Genomic DNA, 19,886 nt, shown 5'->3' on the forward strand with positions numbered 1-19,886 from the left:
CCAGGCCTCGGCCCCTGCCTCGACAGGATGTCTGCTTCCATATTTTCAACCCCAGGAATATAAATAGATCTGACAGAGAGAAATTTGTCCTGGGACCAAAGAAGAATTTGATGCGCCAGTCTACAAAGAGGGCGAGATTTCAAACCTCTTTGGCGGTTGATATAAGAGACCACCGACATATTGTCTGTCCTAACAAGAACATGATGGCCTCTGAGGTCTACAAGGAAGTGCCTCAGGGCAAAAAAAATACAGCCAACATCTCCAAGCGATTAATATACAATGTGAGATGATGGTCCTTCCAAGTACCTCGGGTGTAACGGCCCTCCATAACCGCACCCCAGCCCGTGAGGGACGCATCCGTGGTCAGAGTTTTTCTCTCACATGGTGCTCCCAAAACCGGGCCCTGAGACAGGAACCATGGTTTCTTCCATACGACAAGAGAACGAAGGCATCTGCGCCTAACTCTGATCGTACGAAAAGGGTTTCCCAGAGGAGAAAATCCCTTGTTCCTGAGCCACCACTGCAAGGCCCTCATATGGAGCAGACCAAAGGGTACTACCGTGGAAGCTGCAGCCATAAGACCCAAAACTCTTTGAAAGTGTTTGACAGTGATAGCCTGGCCTAACCTAATACTCTTCATTGTGTTTAAGATAGTATTTATACAAGCAGGAGACAATTGTGCCCGCATTGTGACTAAGTCCCACTCTACTCCCAGGGACGTGGTCCTCTGAAGAGGAGTTAAGGAACTTTTCTTCACATTGAGTCTCAACCCCACGCACCTCAGATGGCGCCAAACAACATCTCGATGTTGAATTGCTAGTTCTTTTTGACTGAGCCAAAATGAGCCAGTCATCTATAAGATACGGACCCCCTGAAGTCTCAATGGAGCAAGGGCCGTGTCCATACATTTAGTGAAGGTGCGAGGGGATAAGGCTAGGCTGACTGGAAGAGTCCAGAACTGATGCGCTTTTCCCCCCAAAAGCAGATCTCGGAAACTTCCTGTGATGGGGTTAGAAGGGAAAGAGGAGTTAAGGAGCTTGTGGATCTATCAAGACAGACCAGTCCTCGGAGCTGGTCTGACTGACAGTCGGTAACTTGAATCTGAACCCCCTCGGAGGTTGATCCAGTACCCTGAGATCCAAAATAAGGCCTAACTCCTCCCCCCTCATAGGAACTATGAAGTGCCAGCTGTAGAACCCGGGCTCCTGTAAACCAAGGAAGAGCCCACTTTGAGGTTTCCTGTGTTAAGAGGGACTAGACTTCCTGTTCCAAAAACCGACCCTGCTCGGGGCTGGCCGACATGTGAACCACCCTTAGTAGATAATATTTGTATATTAGCTCCACTGTAAGCAGGACCCCCTAGGCTATATTTTGAAGACCCCTCGGGGTGTCTAAATATGCCATTATGGGGACCAGTCCCTCGAGACTGGCCTCGGCTATAAATTTCCAAATGGCTTCGGTGACCTGAAGCAGCTAACTGGCAGGAACTAACCGAAATATGCTCTCTACAGACCTCCTGAGAGGCGGCGAACTCGACAGTGCCGCAACGTCTTCGGGCAGATACTGCGATTTGTGTTCGCTGGAAGCCGATATGTCCCGAAGCGCCATCGGCGGCGGGAAGCGAACATCGATTTCCTAAGGGCTGCATAAGGGGGCGAGACTCCTGTACTCGCTCTCCTGGGGGAACGCCCATAAGGGTCTGCGTGTTACGACAAGACCTCTTAGTTGAAGCCGTCTTAGCCCGAGAGACAGTCCTCAGACCTGTCTTCGGTATGGAGAGCTTCGTGCGAGAATGTTTCCTCTGGCCCCAAGCCTTATACGGGGGGGCACAAGAGGGAACCCTCTCAAAATATGAGGAGCTGGCGGCTGTCCCATGAGGCTACCCCCTGGCAGCAACCCCATGAGACCTGGACTGACAACTGGGGATAGCTGATTGTCGCTCTGTCTCCTGAAGCCTCTCGACAACGGTTCTTGCCGCGTCGCCAAAGAGGCCAGAAGGTGAAAGGGGGGCATCGAGAAGGAAAGCCCTGTCTTTCTCCTCGATCCCCAAGCCATTAAGCCATAAATGTCTCTCTGAGACAACTAGTGCTGCCATAGAACGGCCAATAGCACGGGCCGTCTCTTTAATAATACGGAGAGATAAGTCAGCTACTCTACGAAATTCAGTAATATAGAGTGAGACCTCCCAGTTATAGTCCACCTGCTTGAGGAGGTCAGCCGGGTATGCCTGTAATAACCCCATCGTGTGTGGGCATGCACCAGCTCGACCACCGCCATATATGCTTTCCCTAACAAATTCGATGTACGAGATTTGGAGGGAAGTGTCTGAGCTATCTGGGGTGACGCAATGTCGGGGAGAAAATATTTCGCAAAATATTCCTCAACCCGAGCCATCACCTAATAACCATTTTCATTAGATTCCCTAATGGATGAGTAAATATATACATGGGGGAAAATAATTGAGATGAAAATGGATTTTTCCACGATCTTGATACCTCAGTATGGAGATCAGTGAAAAAGGGAAGGCTCTGACACGGAGATTGTGACTGGGTCTGCAGGAAGCGCTCATTCATTTTATTTTTCCTAGTCGCTTCCTGCTTATTATATGGCCATTTAACATTTAATTTAACCACTGCCCTGATTACAACCTCCAGCAACTCCTCACTAACGGGAATATGGGGTGGCGAATCCCCATATCCACGTGATTCAGTGTTAATAGATAATATCTAACTCCTCGGAGCCAGATAAATCAAACGCTGTGTCTTTAACACGGTCGGAAGAAGCCACAGCGCGGGCTTCCGAACCGTGCGCGAGACCAGTGGAGCTGGTTAATAAACACTGAGAAAGGGTCGCAACCGTCTCAGTATCATATGCCAGCCCCACGTGCGAATCACATGCATACAAGCGGCGCGCTGCCTCAACAGACGCGGGACCTGATGCACTGGAAACGCGAGCCTGATCTAATTGATCGAACAGGCTCAAACGGGAGCGGAGCTTTTTCATTGAAAACAGTTTGCACAGACAGCGCCCTCGAGCACCGCCCGTGCATGCTCCACTCCCAGACAAACTACACAAAGCGTGTGTGTGTCATCCTCGCTTAAATAACGTGGGCAAGGGGACGCACACTGCCTGAATAGCTTCTCTTTTTTCGCCATAAATAATACTCTTTTCACGGGACAAACAACACCAAATAGAACAGACAAGATGACATAGAGCGCTTGCTGAAGACCAGAAGCTAACATTTCCTGGTTCCTGTGACCCTTTTGTAGCTTCCGGATCACCGTCACATGCGACGTCACGGGTGACGTTGCACCAATCAAGATTGGAATAGTTCCATAGTTGACTTCAGACGCTTCATGCCGAAGGCATTCCCCAAAGTATCGAGTATCGATGCAGCGGGAGTTCCCTTTACGAAAGGGAACTAGAGTTTAGGAGCATAGGAGGAGAAAGCCCTGCGTTAATGAGTTAATGAACTGAAGTTAATGAACGATTGCATTAGTTGTGAGAGCTCGTACCTGAGTTTTTGGGTCTGAGGAACAGCATCTCTCCTTCACAGCCCACAAACACTGAGTCCAGACACACATAGTCTGAAGGCACACAGAGAACACGTGGGAAATTACTTTCCTTGCTTAAACATTCAAGATTTTAGGTTCAAATCTTAGGAATGTCAAGTCAGCCAAAGCCCTTTAAGCTAAAATATTTAGTTTAAGAGATTTTATTTGAATATTTCAATCATTTAACAACTAAAAATGTGCATGTTCAAACAGTTAATGCTCACATGATGTGTGTGTGTGCGTGCGTGCGAGTGCATTTTAATAAAAAAATTAGCTGCATGTCATTTGACCATTTATAAATATATATTTATTATAATTTTCATTATGTATTATTGCCTGATGTCAGTTAATGGTGACATGACATGCGTTCTATTTTTATTATTTATTATTTTTAAGTGTTTTATTTTAATTGTTTGAAAAAATAATAAATAATAAATGATAGTAAATAATAATACAAAAATCTTGCTTCAACATTCAAGATTTTATTTAAAAATGTATAGGAATGTCAATAATGTCAATTTTATTTATATATTAATTAATCCCATTGTATTATTATTTTTATAGACTTTGTATCTCACAATTCTGACTTTATTTCTCATAAAAATTCAGAGAGAAAAAAAATCTACATTGTGAGATATAAACCCGCAACTATCTTTAGTATTTGATTTTTTTACTCTTTACGTAGCAGAAACAAGCTTATAGGAAAGAGTATATTTGTGTATGCTGTAACTGTTCACCACTTCTCTATATGTTTTTATTATCAAGTTTTAACTTATTCCTTCAGTGTGACAAATGAAATTTTAAAACTACAAATATTCCATCAGGTCTCTGAAGTAAAAACAGCTCAAACACTTCATGCATAATAATCATATGAGTATTTGAAAATGTGTATTAAACATGCATATGTGCATTAGCAAAGCACTGCATTAAAATATAGGTTAATTATGGACATGATACATAAACAAAGACAAAGTAAAGAGTCTTTGATGCTGACTGACCCGGGAGGTCGATGTACGTCTGCAGCGTGGAGAGACACGTGTGGCATAAAGCCCAGAGCTCGTTCACTGAGAGCGGAGCGGAGCGAGAGAGAAGATCCCGCAGGCACATCCACTGGGAACAAACAAACAACAATATCGCTCATTCATTTTACATCAACACACTTCTTTTTATCACACTTTCAAAGTGCTAAAACTGTATCACTGTTCTTCCCCAGCTGATTTCTGTGAATACTAACATCGCAGTGTTGTGAGAACGTGAACGACGAGCGGGACAGTCAACAGACCAGCACTGCACTGAGAGTCTGAGCCGTGCCAATGGAAATATATATTCAAGTGCACGAAGATGCAAAAAAGAAGCAATTCGTTACTTGAACGCTGTGTGGAAAGTTGTGTGTGCTCAGACATCAGAAGCGAGCGCAGAAAGCGTGACTCGGACAGCGCGCAAATACTGAATTGAGCATAAAAAAAATGTGTCAAAAATACCTGAAAACTACTGCTACTCGTCTTTAATGATGTTTTCAATTTATATTAGGTAGGTTAAAAGTTTTAGCTGTGGCATCGAAATTGGAATAGAGGATTGTGAATTTTCACTGGTATCTAAAATGCTGGTGTCATAACTGGTTTCATGGCCGGTAAAACGTGCTTATGGCTAGTACATTTTCAGAAGTCACCAGCCATTGGCAGCTGCAGACAAAAGTTGGTTTCAGGCCCTGGTTAAAACACTTAAATGTTTCTTTTGGATGTTTTCTTTCCACTAGTCTGAGAGAAGATATGATATGGAACAGAATAGACTCAAATCTCAATATTGAGCAGTGCATGAAATAAACTGTAGTGTCTTGGTTTTAAGGATTAGTTCACTTCAGAATTAAAATTTCCTGATAATTAACTCTCCCACACGTCATCCGAGATGTTCATGTCTTTCTTTCTTCAGTCGAAAAGAAATGAAGGTTTTTGAGGAAAACATTCCAGGATTTTCTCCATATAGTGACTTGAAGTGGTTGAAGGTCCAGATGTGAGTTTCAGTGCAGCTTCAAAGTCTCGACACGATCCAGCCGAGGAATAAGAGTCTCATCTAGACAGACCAGTCTTATCTTGGACCTTCAACCCGTTGGACCCCATTGAAGTCACTATATGGAGAAAAATCCTGCAATGTTTTCCTCAAAAACCTTCATTTCTTTTCGACTGAGGAAAGAAAGACATGAACATCTCGGATGACTTGGGGAAGAGTAAATGATCAGGGAGCAATAAAATCGGTGGTTCACTGGTCATATCCAGTGGTTAAAGTGGGATTTGGCAGGTGGGGGAACCCTCAAATTTTGTGTAGGTGCAACAGGGGGAAACGACTCACCGTGGGACTACATATTGAGTATCGTGGTATAGCAATAATTTTTGGGACAAGAGTGTCACTGTGGCACCAAGTATCACACCACAATATGGAACACAACTTTGTTTTTCACAATGTAAATTTAAACATAAAAATGGGAAGTCCAAAACGGACTCAAATGTGAGGTAGTTAGGGGGGTTCGGGGGCATGCTCCCCCTAGAAAATGTGGATTTCTCTGACCTACATATGTGCACTTTAGGGCTTTTGAAGGCCAAAAAAATTGATAAGAAATTTATCAATTTAAAACTTTGTCATTAGATTATTTGTCAATACCTGCTCTCTCCTCATCTTCATCTTTCTTTTTCTCTCAGTCTCCTTATCGTGCCCTATTTATTCCCCTCCTAAAGCTGAACTTTGACTGATAATCTTTTCATCTTCGTCTGTGTCAGTGAAGAAAGTAAACATCTCAACTGATATTTATATGTTTTATGAATCATTTTCTGAGACAAGTTCATTTACTCAAGGCTACCAGGAAAGCTGTAGTCTATAAGTCAGTATTGCCGATAGGAACCTTCTACAAGCTTTGGAATTTGAAAACGTCTGTTTTTAAATGTTAAAAGTAATTTTAAATAATACAAATGATAGTCTACATTTAACGCATTTGGTGGAATTGGCAGACGTTCCCTTAGGCATCATGCGCTGTGGAAACGCGTCAAATCATTCTCAGGTATAAATATAATATAATAATAAATAATAAAATATATTACAAGGGAAAACAAATGTCCGGGGAATATCGAACCTCAACCACCGCGAGTGCATTTCACGCATTAGTAATCGCTGGCGTTCAGCGGGAGGGGAGGCGTGAACCGGTGTAGATGCACTAAAATCAGACAGGAGAATCGGGACTGAGAACGTAACGTCGGGAAGCGTGTTTGTGAATGCGGGGCCAGGGGGTGATATTCAGTTTTGATTTGATGAATGATGATTATTATTGAATTTGATGAGAATGATTTGATTTGATTTGAATCTATTTATTTATTAATTTATCTGAGGTGCCGGAACGCATATGACTCATATCTCGGCCGTTCTGTATCAACAAACAAACCTCATTCTGATATCCCTCATTCGGGGACAGGATAGTTTGGCTGTCGTGGTTTGAGCAGCACAGATCTCCGTCTTCCAGGATTTCAGCGTCTACAAAGTCGCTTTGATCCGTCTCACGAGCGTCCGGTTCGACCGTCGCATCCACAGACGGGTCACATGATTCCTCTCCTCGCCGCTTGGACCTTCTCTCAGCCCGAGTGTGTTTAGCCCGCAGTCTCCCGCTCCAGCTCTCGTCCTCGCTGATCTCGGACAGGTCGGACACCAGCATGCTGATGGGAGTGTGTGAGGGAGGACTGAACACCCGAGGGTTGTTGGAGTCCGGGACGGAGCAGGACCGGTTCAGGGCTCTCCTCTCCTGACTCCTCCTGTGCACCGGAGAACTGTTCTGAGACCTGCTGTCCGGAGAGGGCTCGTCTTCCCTGATGAAGAGCCAAGTCAATATGCATTCAATTTGTGTTATTACTATTCTAAGTTTATTTCTGTTTTATGTACATTGCTGTATTATTTAAAGGTGCATTGTGTAATATTTAGGAGGATCTGCTAACAGAAATGCAATATCTATGTTATCTACACACACCGCGGGTCCGCTTACATCGACATGTTTCTACGGTGGCCCTAAACAGAAAAACGCATTTCGTCACTATGTTGTTCTTCATGCAAAGAAGCTTCAGCTAAAGTCAGCGAATAAAACACTGACACAATGATGAACAAGTCACAATAATATTCACAATAACATATCGTTTTACTGAATAATTAAGTAAACCTAATTTCTTAATTTATCTTTGTAAAGAAACCTCATTGCTTAACTGGCTACTCTCAGATGACGACATCACTTCCTGTCGGCCACCGTAACTTCTGTTGGGTGCAGTTCGCAACCTCACCACTAGATGCTGCTAAACTTACACACTGCACCTTTAAGAATTTACTTGAAGTTATCCTGTACAGAGTTTACTTAAAGCTTTCCTTATATAGAAATTACTTGAAGTTTTCCTGTACTGCATTTACTCAAAGTTGTATATTTGTATATTTTGTTTATTTATAGTTTGTTTATACTGTACTTGAAGATAGCTATAAAGCCACTCCTCCTTATATGTGACCCCGGACCACAAAACCAGTCATAAGGGTCAAGCTGAATAAATAAGCTTTCCATTGATGTATGGTTTGTTAGGATAGGACAATATTTGGCCGAGATACAACTATTGTAAATCTGGAATCTGAGGGTGCAAAAAAATCGAAACATTGAGAAAATCTCCTTTAAAGTTATACATTTATATTCACGATTGTGCTGCATTCACTCATAAAAATAAATGTTTTATATATTTACGGTAGGAAATTTACAAAATATCTTCATGGAACATGATCTTTACTTAATATCCTAATGATTTTTGGCATAAAAGAAAAATCGATAATTTTGACCCATACAATGTATTGTTGGCTATTGCCACAGATATACCCGTGCGACTCGAGACTGGTGACGTGATCCAGGGTCACATTTGTTCATACAAGTATATGTTGTTTTTAGCTAAAGTGGTTCAAGAGAGGGAGGAGGAGGAGGAACAGTTATCTTACGTCTGGCTGTCAAAAATGAGAAAATTGTCTAAATTGGAATCTGAGGAAGATTTTAAATGGATTTAAGATGTAAGATTTCAAAGGAATTAAAGCCATACTTGAGCGCTGTTTGGAAGTATTGGCTGAACAAATTTCAAGGATTTTTCATGTTTTTGTGTTTGTGAAAATAAATGTGCAACACTTTAACAGACTGGCGTTTTATTTCTTGACGTGTAAGACACTTCATCTCCTAATAGAAGCAAGAAAAAGTTGTACTTCCTCTTTGCACTGTAAAAAATGCTTTACTTACTTAGTATGTTTGTCTTGTTTCCAGTCCAAATATCAAAAAATTCTTAAATCAAGATGCATTTACTAGATGAGTAAAATGACATAAGATATTATATCTTGTTTTCTGGGGAGATAAATAAAAATTAAGTGCATTTTTCTTAAAAAAGCTAAATTATCTGCCATGGGTTGAGAAAAATAATATTGTTTCTGTTTGAATTAAGATTATTTTTCTCACTCCATTAGCAGATAATTTGCTTGTTTTAAGCAAAAACTCACTTAATTTTGATTAATTCCCCCAATAAACAAGACATAATATGGCATTTTCCAACTTTAGTAAATGCATCTTCATTTAAGAATTTTTAGATATTTGCACTGGAAACAAGACAGAAACACTAAGTAAGAAAAGCGTTTCTGCTGTGTTTCTGTACCTGAGTCCAGCCGGCGCTCCAGACCAGCGAGAGCCGTTACACACCAAACCCCTGCGCCTCAACAGAAGCTCTTCTCCGTCACACGAGTCGCCGGAGGAGTTTCTGATCATGGGACGAGCGCTGGAGGGATTCTCCGTGGTGTTTGATCTTAAAGCTTTATAATCCAGAAAATGGAAACCGGAACTATCTGTGAAGAAATAGAAAGATCTGGCTATTAAAGATACTAGAGCTGCGATTCACAAACCGTTTGTGTCAGCCAAACCACTTTAAGCTAAAATATTTATAATTTATAAAATATTTGTAAGTCCACCTGAGATTTAATTTGAATATTTCAATAATTTAACAACGAACAATTAACATGTTTACACGGTTAAACACATATATAAATTAATAAAAAAAAATGAAATGCAGCTAAACAAATATAAATAAACATATTTTTTATAATTTAATAATTTATTTAGATATTTAATTTTTTGCTAAATGCAGGGAGACAAATAAAATATTTTTAGTATTTTTTAAATTATTATTATTTATTTTTTTGTTATTCTCTGATGTCAATTAATGATCACATGACATGCAAGTAAAAAATAAAATAAATATATATTTTTAAATGTATTCTTTTTATTATTCATTATTTTTAAGTGTTTTATTTTACTTGTTTAAATCAGTTGAATTTTAAAATTATTTATTTATTTTTGGATTATCAACCCATAATCTCTTTTGAAGGTATTTTTTGATGATAACATTTTTTGTTTATTTATTCTTTCTTTGCTTCTTGAAATTGTATTAAGCTTTGTTTTTTTGAGGTTTGTTTTGTATCTTGTATGTTCCTTCAAGCAATCAAATACAGTATATACTGTATATATATAAATATATATATATGAGACAACAGTGGGATCAAACCTGGGAAAGTAGCGACGGACTCTATGGACAGAAGTCTTCGTCCAACCGAGGATAGTTTCCGGCAGACGGTTGTGGACGAGACGTCAGCGAGGAAAGCCTCGGCCTGAGAGAGAAGATCCTGCAAAATAAGAGCTGATGTTATTCACACACATCATTAACCCGTGTGCGCTCCTTATTTGTGAACACACTCATGTTCCTTACAGTTAAAGTGACCGGACATTTGTTTTTTTTACTTCAGTAAAATCAATGTAATATATTTTTGTTCAATAATATTTTATCTTTCTTATTTTGCGAATTAAGAAAGAATTTAATGGTACTAATTAGTATTTATGCAATTATTATCCATTTTTCCCCATTTTCCCCAGAAAGTCGTGGAAGCTCTGAAATCTTGCTAGTTAATAATTTTTTCACGTGCATATCATGTGAACTTGAGTAAATTATTAATTAAATTATTTAAATATTAACTTAAAATCTCAGAGGTTCAGCTGACAAAAAAGCTTTAGATAATCCAGAACAAATTTAAAGGGTATTGTATTATTCCTGGAAGGTTAGTGTGATTTCCATTAATCGTGTATATCTAGCTATATCACAGCTATATCTGTGTTGTCTGCATTCTGTCAGCCGTCAGTAAAGCTGGATCTGGGGATTGTTCACATCGGTCAGATGAAGGGAGAGATCTTTGTTTCAGGACTGAACTGAGTGTGTGGCTCGTGTGTGTGTCAGAGAAACACTAGCGCTGAATATCCACTAGACTGCGCTCAAGGACACCCTGGATTAGCAAAGGTCAACAGACATGAACATCAAGATTTGTTCACACCAAACACAGTGCTGGTTTGTCCATGTTTATGTCACAATCAAACTGTTATGTTGTTAATATAACAATAATATGTTATTTTAAAAAAAGCTGAATTATTTTTGTTGTAAATGACAAAATTATTACAATTATGTTATTCACATCCAAAAAATTTAATTATATTTGAATATGCAGCCTTTTCAGCCAATATCCATTAAATGGATATGCTTTTAATGTAAAAAATATAATAGTATTTTTTTTTTGGTTGAAATTAAAATTATTATTTCAAAAACATATTAAAATAAAAATAAAAATATATTATAAAATTATATTTATTTAAATTATATTTTTATTTAAATTATAATTTAAAATTATATTATGAACATGCAAATATAATTATTAAAATGATGTCTCTGATGATGAACCTGGAGTGTGGGTCGATCCTCAGGTTTCTCTCGCTGCATCCGCTTCAGCAAACACTTGCTCTCTTCACTCAGATCCTGATCCTGATCCTGATCCTGATCCTGATCCTGATCCTGATCCGGATCCTGATCCGGATCCGTGACGGGATCCAGCGCGGCCCAGAGGGTGGAGCCTAATGAGAACATGTGACCCTGGAGAACAGAGACCTGCTAATTAAATCATACTTCTTAAACATATCTAAGGGATTATCTAATATACAGACTATAAACCCAAAACCTGATCTACTATCACTAGATGAAATCTGCAATATGAAGTTGTAATGGATCATTGCATGCATTGAGTCTTTTTGTTTACAAAACAAAAGGCACATTTATTTAGTTTTTATTTTGTTTATTAGTTTATTAAATAAAACACAAATAAAATAAATAAAAAGTCACAGGACAGAATGCGTCCTAAAATGTGAGTATAATGTTAAAATTGCAAAATTATTAAAATGTTACGAGCATGCACAAAAAAAGAAGTGTATAATTAAAATGAAAAAAATATTTAAATTCTAATATGAACCTGCAAAAAATATTATGAAAATTATGTTATGAAAATGCAACAAAAAAAAGAAAAAAATGAAGTGTTTATGAATTACAAAAATAAAGTCTAAAATTAAAATGACAAAATTATTAAAATTATGCTATGAACCTGCAAAAATATTATTAACATTGTTATGAACATGCAAAAAAAATATTATGAAAATGCAAAAAAAAAAAAATATATAGTAATAAATTACTGGCCTCCATCTGAAAAATATATGAAGTAAAATCAATATTCCAAAATGAGATTAAAATGATGTTATGAAAATGCAAAAAAAAAAAAAAAAAAAAAGACTGGTCTCCATCTGAAAACAATTAAGTGTATATGAAGCATAAAAATGATGTATAGAAGGACAAAATTATTAAAATGTGATGAACATGCAAAAAAAAAGAAGTGTAAATGAACTATAAAAAAAGAAGTAGCCTATACAATTAAAATTACAAAATTATTAAAATTATAATATGAACCTGCAAAAAATTATGTTATGAAAATGAAAAAATAAATACTGGCTTCCATCTGAAAGAAAATGAAGTGTATTTGAAGTATAAAAATGTAGTATAAAATTATTATTACAAAATTAATAAAAATATGTTATGAACCAGCAAAAATATTGATAAAAATGTTATGAACATACAAAACAATATTATGAAAATTGTGTTATGAAAATGCTAAAATAATCCGTCTGAAAAGTGTATGAAGAATAAAATCAATATTACAAATGTATTAAAATTATGTTATGAAAAATGCAAAAAGAAAAAAGACTTATGTCCATCTGGAAAAAATAAGTGTATATGAAGGACAAAGATGAAGTATAAAATGAAAAAATTAGAGTTATGTTATGAACGTAAAAAAATATTATTAAAATTAGTTTCTTTGAGACTATATTTTTTTCAGGTTTGGTCCGCATCTGAATCCATCAAACCTGACGACTCAATGCTCAGCTCCAATAATGAAACAATTCAATGAAAAGAAGATCAGAAACGCTGCAAACAACAGAATCTCATGCAGGACAGACTCGTCCAGAATCTGATGATAAGAAGAATCTTAATATCATAATTAAATAAACACCTGATGCCAACATACATCTGATCATCATCAATATTTCAGAATACATTCATATTTTGTAGAGAAACAGAATTAAGGAGTGTTTAAAATAAAAGGCTGTTCATTCCCACTGAAAGAGCATTACATAAGGTGTGTTCATTTCAGAAATGCAAACCGCCTACAGCAATTCTGGCTTGTGGTTTTTATTCTTTACTGTATATATATATATATATATATATATATATATATATATATATATATATATATATATATATATATATATATATATATATATATATATATATATATATATATATATATATATACAGATAAGGTAGAAGCTAGGAGGTTATTTAGTTTTTATTCTATTTATTAGTTTATGAAATAAAACAAAGGCTATTTTTCATCTGTAGGCCCAGGACAGAATGCAATGGTCATCCTAAAAATGAAGTATAAGATTAAAATGATTCAAATTATGTTAATGGCAATGATAAAAAACATTATAAAAATGATGTTATGAACATGCCAAAAAAAAGGACTGGTCTCTGTCTGAAAAAAGAATGAAGTGTATATGCAGAAAAAAAGAAGAAGAAAATTAAAATGACAAAATTATTACAATTATGTAATGACCCTGCAAAAAAAAAAAAAATACATTATTAAAAATATGTTCTGAACATGCCAAAAAAAGAATGATCTCTATCTGAGAAAAAAAAAGTGTATATGAAGTATAAAAATGAAGAATAAAATTAAAATTACAAAATTATTAAAATTATGTTATGACCATGCAAAAAAAAAATATATATTATTAAAATTATGTTACAAAAAAAGAAGGCTGGCCTCCATCTGACAAAGATTAAGCGTATATAAAGCATAAAAAAGAAGTATAAAATTAAAATGGCAAAATGATTAAAATAATGTCAAAATATTTTTTTCAGTTTTTATAATTACAATTTATTTTATTACTCTGTATTACACTGGCATTACTCTGGTATATGTCCAAAAAGCTTGACAGCATGTTTTTGGTAATTTTGGGGAAATATGAAACGTGTGTATCAGATGAAGTGAAAGTGCTCCAGAAGAAGAGACGCACTGAACCTCACGATCGCAGCATCACAATCCTCTCTCAGCATGTCATAAGCACACACATGACTGCTTGTATTGTTGTCTATTGTATTGAGTTTTGGGAGGTTTCTCCGCTGTCTAAATGAGCCCTGTTCTGTCCATTTAGCAAACATTGTTTCTGACCTTGTAAAATAATAGAGTTTAAGCTCACCTCAAACGTGTTTCCAGTCTTATCCAACTCTGGAGGAACAAAACAGCCATCAGGATCATCTGAGAAAAGGCACATAACACGAGAGAAATCAAACTGCATTTTTACAATTCCAATGCAAGTGGTGCTTGTCATTGCAAAAGCCACGTATAAAAAAAACTGGGAGCTAGCAACACCAATGTCAAGGGTTCGATCCCTAGAAAACACAAGCTTGAATATTAACAATTGAATTCACCAGGTAAAGAATGGTACACCTGATCACTAAAATGTAATCATGTAAAGAGCCCCTATTATGCTATTTTAAAGGTTCCTAATGTTGTTTAGTTTCTCCTACAACAGGTTCACACGCATCCACTGTCAAAAACACTGTAATGTCCTCATGATCTCCACTGCACATCAGCTCTTTCCTCTCAGAGTCTGAAACGCTTCGTTTGAAGATTCAGTCTCTCTAAGCTCCGCCTCTCTGAGAGCTGCTCTGCTCTGATTGGTCAGAAACCAAACACTCATTATCATATCTGAATCTCAGCTCTTGATCACAATGATACGAACAGTAACGATGGCGTGGGTTTTACCGTATCAATCTCATCAAAGTGGATTTGCTTTGTCAGCAGAAAACAGCGTCTTCTCGACATGAACAACACGAACCAAACTCTTCCAGTCTCAGTGTTTGAGGGCGGGGCAAAGCAGGCGTTGTGCACAGGCAGCCAATGGGTTGGCATTATGCAAATTAGTAACAAACCTACGTAGGTTCGTGTAAGAAGTGAGACTGGAAGACTGTAAAAAGTGTTCAGTTCACTTACTTAAAAAAAATTGAGTAAACTCATTGCCTTAAAATTATTAAGTAAATAAACTTAATGCTTAATTGAAAAAAGTTAGTTTTGTGAACTTGACAATTCCACATTACTTAATTTTTTTTAAAAGCATAAGGTTTATTTACTTAATAATTTTAAGGCAACGGGTTTCCTAAAAAAAAAATTAAGTTAAGTCACCTTTTACAGTGAATTAGATGACTCGTTACTGAAGTTTAGAATCGCTTCTTTCTTTTAGGACACAATAACTCAATTTATCTGCACATTGAAACTTTGCAGACCTTTTACGTTCAGAAACGCTGCATGACGATGCACACACGTTTAACATTTAGCATTAGGTGTTTGATCTGATTTTAGGAGCGCTAGTAATTGTTATAGTTCACTTAACCAGTAAAACCATCTCAAAAAGAGAAGTCATGTTAACTATGTGTGGAAATGCGCAGAACTATAACAGAATCCCACAGTATGAAAGCTCCGGCTGTGATGTGTAATTATATTCTCTCTCGGTGAATAAGTGTGCAAGTCCTCAGAGGAGCTTTTCTAACTCTCGCTGTCTAACTAGGGCACATTGAGAAGAGACGCTCTCCTCCAGACGCTTGGATCTGTTAAATAGGTCAGGCGTTCTCCTCCTCAGTATCTCAGATCCTCCAGAAAATACTCGGGCGGAGGAACTCACCGGTATATTTAGAAAGTATACGCTGTGGCCTTTGAGAATGACATTCAGTGTATGAAATGGCTGCTAACGGGACTAGAGGACAAAACCATTGCCAGTTTGTATGTAGTTCTCATTTGGACCACAGTAGTCAACATTTGAAGTGGATCAAAACCTTTCAAAAAAGTTATACGTGGATTTTGAACAATACCCGTTCTTATAGGACAACTTTGATTAACTTTTTTGATCCACTTCAAATGTTGACTACTGTATTTTACAAGTTGTGACACAAACATCCTAATCTGATAACAAAATAAGAAGAATCATATGTGATTTGTCACACAGGGAATTGACTGTTTTTACAGTAAATTATATGGTAATTCATAGTTTTTACTTGCAAAAAACATAAATTTAACTGTATTTTTAAAGTAAAATTACAGTTAATTTTTTTCACTAAGGTCCCAATAATTTGTTAAGGCATTAATTAACGTTAACTAGTTGTACATTTGTTAGCAGGGAAAGTCCTTTTACTGTTTTTCACAGTAAATTACATGATAATTCATAGTTTTTACTTGCAAAAACTAAAAATTTAACAGTATTTTACAGTAAAATTACATTTAACTTTTTACACTAAGGTCCCAATAATTAGTTAAGGCATTAATTAACGTTAACTAGCAGTACATTTGTTTGCAGAGAAAGTCATTTTACTGTTTTTCAAAGTAAATTATATGGTAATTCATAGTTATTACCTATCAAAACCATACATTTGAGAGTATTTTTACAGTAAAATTACAGGTATCACTTTACAATAAGCTCCCATCAGTTGATGCGTTAATTAACAATGAGTTACGTTTGTTACATTTAGTTAAGCAAAGATTTAGTTAGTTAAAAAATACAACCGTTCATTGTTGGTTCATGTTAGCTCAGGTGTATTAATAAGAATGTATTAGCAAATTACCATGAACTATAATAATTAATGCTGTGGAAGAATTGTTATTGTCAGTTCATGTTAAATAATGTATTTAAATATTGTTAACAAATGGAACCATATTGTAAAGTCTTACCAAATTACATATAATGCAATGCTAAACCATTTACAATTATTTACAAGCATTTTTACTGTAGCATTTTGAGTATTTATTTTTTTTACTCTGTACCAGTTTTATCTTAACATGATCCTGACTCTCTTGAGTTAATTTCCAAATGTTTATCTCAGAGGTTTTAGACTGTCACAAAATAAACATTAATAATGCTTTACGGCATAAATTGCGCACTCGTGGGAGGGTGTTATATCTGTTAATAATTATGCAAATGAATGCCCCCATTATATCCGACTGCACAATAGCACTGAAACACACCAACACATGTGAGATCCACATGAATAAAATCACACTCTCCCAGCTTTATGAAGACAAGTCTGTCAAAGCCATCCATTTGTAGAGATGTGCATAAAAAAAATTACAGTTAACTTTTTATAAGTTTCCAATAATTAGTTAAGGCGTTAATTAACATGAACTAGCAATGAGCAGTACATTTGTTCACAGGGAAAATCATTTTACTGTTTTTTACAGTAAATTATAAGGTTATCCATAGTTTTTACTTGCCAAAACCATACCTATAACAGTATTTTACAGTAAATTAAGAGTTAACTTTCCCAATAATTAGTTAAAGCATTAATTAACATTAAATAGCAATGAGCAGTATCTGTTCGCAGAGAATGTCCTTTTACTGTTTTTTACAGTAAATTATATGGTTTTATTTGCCAAAACCATACATATAACAGTATTTTACAGTAAACTTACAGTTAACTTTCCCAATAATAAGTTAAAGCATTAATTAACATTTAACTAGCAATGATTAGTATTTGTTCGCAGAGAAAGTCTTTTTACTGTTTTTCACCGTAAATTATATGGTAATTCAGTTTTTACTTGCCAAAACCATACATTTTGACAGTATGTTTTTACAGTAAAATTACATTTAACTTTCCCAATAATCAGTTAAAGAATTAATAAACATTAACTTGCAATGAGCAGTACATTTGTTCACAGGGAAAGTCATTTTACTGTTTGTTTTACAGTAAATATGGTTATCCACAGTTTCTTTATGAAGACACATCTGTCAAAACCATCCATTTGTAGAGATGTGCGTCAAAAGCAATATTTTCAATAAATCCAGGCAAACGCTGTGAGTGTGTTTGAGTCACGAAGCTGATGACTCACCGCTGAGCTGATCCATGAAACACACGTTGCCGTGAGCGTTGAAGGCCAGTGTGTCGGGCGTTACGCAGAGTGTGTGGAAGAGCGGAGAGAGAGCGATGCTCTGTAGAGAACACACACACTCCACACACACCGCCCACAGCTCCTGCTCCGACAGCCCTCTGTCCCTCAGACACAAAATATCAGCCAGAGAAACATTCTCCTGAGGAAATATTGAGTGATTGATCGCATGCATGCATGACGTAGAGACACGTGCAGTGCAATGGGGTTAAACCATTTTCTAATTTAACACACAATGCATCATTAGAAATTATATTACCAGCATAACAGTAACAGTCAAACACACATGCACACAAATACATAAACACACACTCACACGCAATGCTAAAAGTGTGGAATAATTAATGTGTTTTAATGTTTTTGAAAGAAAATACAGTAAAAATATTTGATCAAAAATACAGTAAAATTGTGAAGTATTATTCCAATGTAAATCCTCTGTTTTCTATGTGAATATACTGTAAAGTGTAATTTATTCCTGTGATCAAAGCTGAATGTTCAGCATCATTACTCCAGTCTTCAGTGTCACATGATCCTTCAGAAATCACTCTAATATGATGATTTGATGCTCAAGAAACATTTATGGTTATTATCAGTGTTAAAGACATTCATATTTTTTTGTGGAATCAATTCACAGGAATGAATTACGTATTAAAATATATTGATATAGATAAGTTATTTTAAATTCTAATAATATTTCACAGTTTTTACTGTATTTTTTTTTTTTATCAAATAAATGCAGTCTTGGTGACTTGGTGACGGAAGAGACTTCTTTACAATAAAAAAAAATGAAGAATTTTTTTTTTTTTTCATTATTCCAAAACCTTTGATCGGTAGTGTAAATACACACATATAGTACAAAACTCCGAAATCTCCATAGTGACCCATTCATTCCAATGGAATATTCCACAGATTACAAAAGACACATTGTAACTAGGGGTGTGCCATATCATACCGTCCACGATAATACCGGTATAAATTTTTACATGATAAAAAAGTGTCATATCGCGATATCACTGATATGCCGCATTACGTTCCCTAGCACGCACAACAACAACACCTGTCTGAGCGCGAGAGCAGCAAGTCAGCCTCCAATGACGATTTAGTACCTACAAAGGAGCTACTTCAAAAGTATTTTAATAATTCCCGCAGGTCTACCACTTATAATGCGGGAAATTCCCCCGCAAACACTGATTTTACCAACCGCAAGTGTTCAGCGGTGCCGCGTCTTCTCTCTCTCGCTCCAAAATGGGTTGCACAAGTCAAGCGTCAATACCACACTCTTGTGTTTAGCAGTCAGGACATGACGTAATCTTTTGTCACTTGCATTGTAACTAAAGTTTAGCATTTTCACTTCTTTTTAAGTCTCATCAGTTTAAACATTTGCGATTTTAAACTACTCTCGTGCGCTCTCTGAGAGATGTTTACTCTGCGTGCATACATACAGTAAAGCCGTCTCACAAACAGCTCGCGAGTAACAATAGTTCTGTTTCGCGGATTAAATCGCTTTAACGGGGGAAAAAACACGCAAAATTGTGTAAAAATTCCGGTCATGGTTAGTGTATTCGTAAACAGTCGGTTATGTCTGAAATAACCATAAAACGCGGTGTGACAGACAGTATAACACTAATGGATCCGGGCACTAGCTCTAAAAGTGACAGCAGCCATATGTGTCTGTCATTAATGTTGTCGTCAAAACAACAAAAGATAGCTTTCATTGTAAGGAATCAGAATTAATAGCCTATGTATTTAATTTAGTCAGGACTCAGGGCGTGTTATTTTACATTTGATTACCTTATTCAGTTTCTGTAGTATTTCTGAATAGTGTTAGACGGACCTATTCAAAAACTTTTATCTTTATTTGTATCTTTATTATTTTGTATATATTTT

The 19,886-nt window shown here is 36.4% G+C and overlaps 1 protein-coding gene across 1 annotated transcript in view; it reads right to left on the minus strand.

Moving 5' to 3' along the window:
- Positions 1-19,886, minus strand: part of kndc1 (kinase non-catalytic C-lobe domain containing 1) — a gene marked incomplete at its 5' end in the record, with an annotated part of 66,246 nt that overhangs the window by 42,992 nt on the left and 3,368 nt on the right. The window contains 8 exons of the mRNA XM_081351631.1: positions 3,516-3,587; positions 4,553-4,664; positions 6,982-7,399; positions 9,245-9,431; positions 10,148-10,265; positions 11,366-11,554; positions 14,266-14,324; positions 17,943-18,141. Of these exons, the coding sequence (XP_081207757.1) occupies positions 3,516-3,587; positions 4,553-4,664; positions 6,982-7,399; positions 9,245-9,431; positions 10,148-10,265; positions 11,366-11,554; positions 14,266-14,324; positions 17,943-18,141 (1,354 nt within the window). The remainder of the gene's footprint in view (positions 1-3,515; positions 3,588-4,552; positions 4,665-6,981; positions 7,400-9,244; positions 9,432-10,147; positions 10,266-11,365; positions 11,555-14,265; positions 14,325-17,942; positions 18,142-19,886) is intronic.

The sequence above is a fragment of the Scardinius erythrophthalmus genome (assembly GCF_964197995.2).
Source record: "Scardinius erythrophthalmus genome assembly, chromosome: 21".
Taxonomy (NCBI): domain Eukaryota; kingdom Metazoa; phylum Chordata; class Actinopteri; order Cypriniformes; family Leuciscidae; genus Scardinius; species Scardinius erythrophthalmus.